At 33.7% G+C, this 4,504-nt stretch overlaps 1 protein-coding gene across 10 annotated transcripts; it reads left to right on the top strand.

Moving 5' to 3' along the window:
* The first annotated feature begins 1,675 nt into the window (after positions 1-1,675).
* Positions 1,676-4,238, top strand: LOC147074083 (uncharacterized). Of its 10 annotated transcripts, none has more exons than XM_085943712.1 (4): positions 1,676-1,744; positions 1,924-2,226; positions 2,554-2,754; positions 3,212-4,234. In XM_085943712.1, the coding sequence occupies exons 3-4, from the start codon at positions 2,560-2,562 to the stop codon at positions 3,833-3,835; spliced, it is 819 nt and encodes a 272-aa protein (XP_085799838.1). In that variant the 5' UTR covers positions 1,676-1,744; positions 1,924-2,226; positions 2,554-2,559; the 3' UTR covers positions 3,836-4,234. The 10 variants fall into 10 exon arrangements, with proteins under 10 accessions (XP_085799838.1, XP_085799837.1, XP_085799835.1 ...); XM_085943711.1 differs by having other exon boundaries at positions 1,676-1,811; positions 2,154-2,226; XM_085943709.1 differs by having other exon boundaries at positions 1,676-1,919; positions 2,154-2,226.
* The last annotated feature ends 266 nt before the right edge of the window (positions 4,239-4,504 follow it).

Raw genomic sequence — 4,504 nt, 5'->3', positions numbered from 1 at the left:
GGTATGATGAAAATACACAAATTGATTAATTTTATTCTGCTGAAAAGCCATTAAAATGTGATCAAAGTTATTACTCGTGTATACAATCTAAGCAGCTGAAAAGACACAAAGCGTCGCATTCTGATGAGAAACTATTTAAATGAGATCGGTGTGATTTCTCATAATATGCGCGATCTAATTGGTGTAAATCACACAAATTGTACATTCTGCTAAAAAAAAACAAACAACTGTGAAAATAATTATTGGTATAACCCATCTATTTGACATCACAAAAATAAATCACATCTTATGTTGGCGTACATACAACTATTTATTTAGAATTTAGATGATCGTTTATTCTCAAATTAAGTAAAAGTTTGTGCATTTGAATCTGTTTATTTATTCGGTATAACATACTTAGGTATACTTTAATAGTTGTTAAATTTTAATTTTAATTTAAAATTGGGGATGATAATTAACCAGTGTTGCAAGTAAGTGAATTTTTTCCCAATCGAGTGCCCGGTCAATAAAGTCGCATGTCGCTCGAAAATGTATTGGGAAGTAAAGAAAAATCACCGAAATCGACTGGAAATTAATCCAGCGGGTGTCAACTGTGAAATTATGATTTTAAACGATTCGAGAACGGATTATTTTTTTGAACCCATCGGACATGACAAATAAGGCATACAATCGCTCACCAAAACCCGGGAAAGCTGTAGGATAATAATATATAGAAGATTATGTTTATAATATTATTGCTATTGTTATGTTTTATTATGAATACATTAACTTTACTATAACATAAGGTATTATAACTAAAATAGATTAAATTGAAGAAATAATCGTGGGGTGTCTGCCAAAAGCTGGAATGTCTCGTATTCATGTTATGATGGAGTTATTATTGCAATATGTTCTGTAAAATCAGGCATAATGCTAATTTATTTGTGCGTCATGTGTATGTTATTCATATAGGATCATCTTGATTTTTTTTCTAGCATACATATTTCCATTTATATACATACACACAATCCGTTTCCGCACGAGATATATTCTTGGAAAAAACAAATACCTATTAGAATTAGAATAGCTTGTATAATTACATCACATTTGATTTATAAAGCCTCAAGCAAAGATAATGTCAAAATATTGATTTATTGATAAATGACTGGCCCAAACCTGGATACAATAATTATTGTCATAAATGTTCGGTGAAAAGTGAAAAGGAACTGCTTGAAAGTAGTAAATATCAAAATTGTTTTCAAATATAAAAACTTGATCTGATACAATTTTATTGTCCGTGTGTTTTTGTTTCCCTGCGATGATAGAAGGCACTGTTCCTATTATTTAGAAGTCCTTGGTCTGGAACAGGCTTTATAGGTACCTAATATGCATTATTAACTTCATCAATAATATTTATTGTTAGTGATTGTACAATTTTCCACTTCCTGCCCAATCATGGTTTCCGGAGCTTGGTGACTCGTCACCATATTATTACCTATAACTTTATTAGAAACAAATCGAAGAAGTTTTCAAGCAGCCCGAATTCGTAACTATCGACTCGTGTGGTCGACAACCGTGTGGGATGACAAGTTAGTATCGCCCGTTTCATGTCGTATACGATAACACCTATTTTTGAAGCCACTCGCTACGGACTATTTTAATTCGCGAGTGACCAGTTGGCAACATCGCCAAAACCGAGAAAATCGGTGTCTATGGTACAAGATGAAACGTCAAAAATGAAATGTCAAACGAAATCATTATTTTTGTTGGTTATGTTTGTGTATAATTCCTATAATATTCGATTGATTTAGTATAATATGATATAGATATATGTACGTAGAATATAACCTTACATAATTGCGAAACCATATGATATTATTACACTGTAAAACAAGATTTAACAAAATAAACACAATGTCTTCAATAACATTTATTTGTATGTAGGTATTTATTCATTACAAACCATTATAAAACATTAACATAATTAATTGAACTCAAGATAACAGAGTATTAAGTAACATTGTGAATAATATAATAATTTGGCATCTTTATTGTTTATAAATTGGTAATTGTCGTGGACGACACCTAACTTATTCATTTTGACATTTTGATTTTCAATGTCACTGTCACATATGAAACGAAATATCAAAATAAACATGTAAATCGGGAAACAGGAACACGAATTTACGTCCTTCGTCGAGCAAAAGAAAGGAGAAGCTTCAATAAAGTGATCTTAATTGAAATTAGGTAAGGTTATGTCCATCTCAACATTACACCTAGGTAGGTACCTACCACTTTTGTTTTCTCTATGGATATAATATTATAGGTAAACGTCAAAATATAACATACATCTTCTGTCTTTGATTCATTTTAAGCTATACAACACCCATATTTATTTTTTCGGATTGTAAACTCTTCAGGCTTGTAGGTAGTAACATTGAATTTACGATGAAATAGTCGCCGGGAACTCCTGTGAAATCAAAATACCTACTATATAGTAAACGCGACGCAAAAATTACATCATTCGTTTCCTTTATCCAGTCTGGTAAGGTTACGTTTTTCTATTTTTTTCAGGTCAAGATGGAAAGAAAACCATATTGTAGTGTGCAGCAGAAAACAATCTTGTTGGATTTCATGGGCAGTGAGCCGGAATTGGTAACTGGGAAGTTCTCAAACACCTTCACATTCCAAGACGCCCAACGTAAATGGCAAGAAATCACTCTAACTTTGAATGCGATTCCGGGCTCAAATAAAGACTGGAAGCATTGGAGAAAGGTGAGTACCCACTACCCAATACTATACATATGCTATAAGTACTAACTTAATATATTTTGAGTGCCCAGCAGTGATTCATTAATATAAAAATACAACGGAGGCACGATCGAACTGTGGTCGGTGTAATACCGATAATTTGTGGTTTGGTATTTCATAATTATTCAAACAGCGTTCAATGTGCGTTTAATTTTTTGGGTTTTATGAAAGGGTGTCACAAGTATTATAAGGTCGAATACCCGTACTAGTAAAATCATGGAAACAGCTGTGTATATTTATAATGGGCCTCTTTAAAGTTAATTTATCTCAAGTTGACGCATGGTGTACCTAGTTAAATTATACCAACCTTTTAGTTTGTACGCGTTTGGTTATTTGTTCGGGGTCTTTTATTGTTGACACGCCTTAACTTGACAGATGATATAGGTGAAGGTGTGTTTAACTAATGGTTAATAATTTGCAGACATGGCACGATATACGGAATAAAACGAAAGGGAAGCAAGCCGCAATAATCAGAGACTCGACTGCTACAGGAGGCGGACCTTCAACTGCCCAAGTTTTAACCGGAATAGATCTGCAAGTATTGGAATTCGTACATCCGACATCCGTCCGAGGCCTAGATGAAGTACCGGAGTCAATGATTGAGAATCCAGATGACGATACCATTGAGGAGTTGGCCGTGCCAACATCACAGCGTAGGGTACAGGTGGCAGCGCCAGAATATTTGCATGTTTCAGAGGTAGTAGGCCCACCGTGTCTACCACGTAACAAGGCGTCAAACTTAAAGGCAATGTGTGACATTGGCAAAAAACACATGGAAATATTGGATAAATTTCAGCAAGATACGTTGAAAATGAAGGAGATGAAATTAAACGAGGTGTGCAACACGCACAGCACGTTCTGTACGTTGCTTCGGGAGATGTTGGACACACAATCCCGTAGTACTGTCGCGCTTGAGTCAGCTCTAAATATGGCTCAAGATGTCATAAATGACAATAGAACAGCATCTCGCGAACTGATTGCATCAAATTTACGTATAGCTACGGCATTAGAATCGATAGCAAATTTTATTTCGTCGAGCGATTAGACCAACACAGATATTATTAATAATTTACCTTTCAATCTCTACCTTGGATGGTAGGTTGACTTTGCACAAACACATTTACTTAATGGATTTTGCTATTTCTAATTCTTCACTTGTCCTTGTTGATTTTGTGTCAATTTATTAATTTTTCTTTATTACAGACTTAATGGTGAGTATGGTTTAACGAATCAATTGATTCATTTTAAAAACTGGCGTTGTCACCTATAAACTTATTATTTTTAATATTATGTAGGTACTTATTTATTCAGTTTCATAACCTTTGCAAGCATCACTCAATATTATTTTAGCAGATTATGATGAGCACACATTTAACTACTTTGTTACATAAAAGTTTTATTATTGAAATATGCAATAATTAACATCAATTAGTTAATAAATCAAATATAAAAAAAAAATCTAAAATCCATTTCAGATGCATAAAAATATTAATCATACTGCGGGTTACGTTGGAGCCTCTATTAGACAGGGCTGTTTATATAATATTTGCTACATGCTAATCTGATTTCAGGTTAATCATATTTTCCACTTGATATTATATACATGGAGTGATATAACTCCTGGAAGATATGCCAATGTCGGTCGAAGATTCTGGATTAACCCGCCGAATGGGTGATGTATCAATAATGTAGGCCCGACAAAGGAAAGTCCATG

The sequence above is a fragment of the Rhyacophila brunnea genome, unplaced genomic scaffold (assembly GCF_057557595.1).
Source record: "Rhyacophila brunnea isolate RB1 unplaced genomic scaffold, BYU_Rbru_1.0 scaffold_16, whole genome shotgun sequence".
Classification (NCBI taxonomy): Eukaryota; Metazoa; Arthropoda; class Insecta; order Trichoptera; family Rhyacophilidae; genus Rhyacophila; species Rhyacophila brunnea.
This window is presented reverse-complemented; position numbering and strand designations above follow the sequence as displayed.

What these genes read in the sequence shown, in the direction of transcription:
- LOC147074083 (XM_085943707.1), top strand. Translation starts at nt 1,721, where the DNA reads ATGTCAAACGAAATCATTATTTTT. An exon ending in CAAACGAAATCATTATTTTT is followed by an intron (nt 1,745 to 2,553) that starts GTTGGTTATGTT and finishes TATTTTTTTCAG; the next exon opens with GTCAAGATGGAAAGAAAACC. An exon ending in ACTGGAAGCATTGGAGAAAG is followed by an intron (nt 2,755 to 3,211) that starts GTGAGTACCCAC and finishes AATAATTTGCAG; the next exon opens with ACATGGCACGATATACGGAA.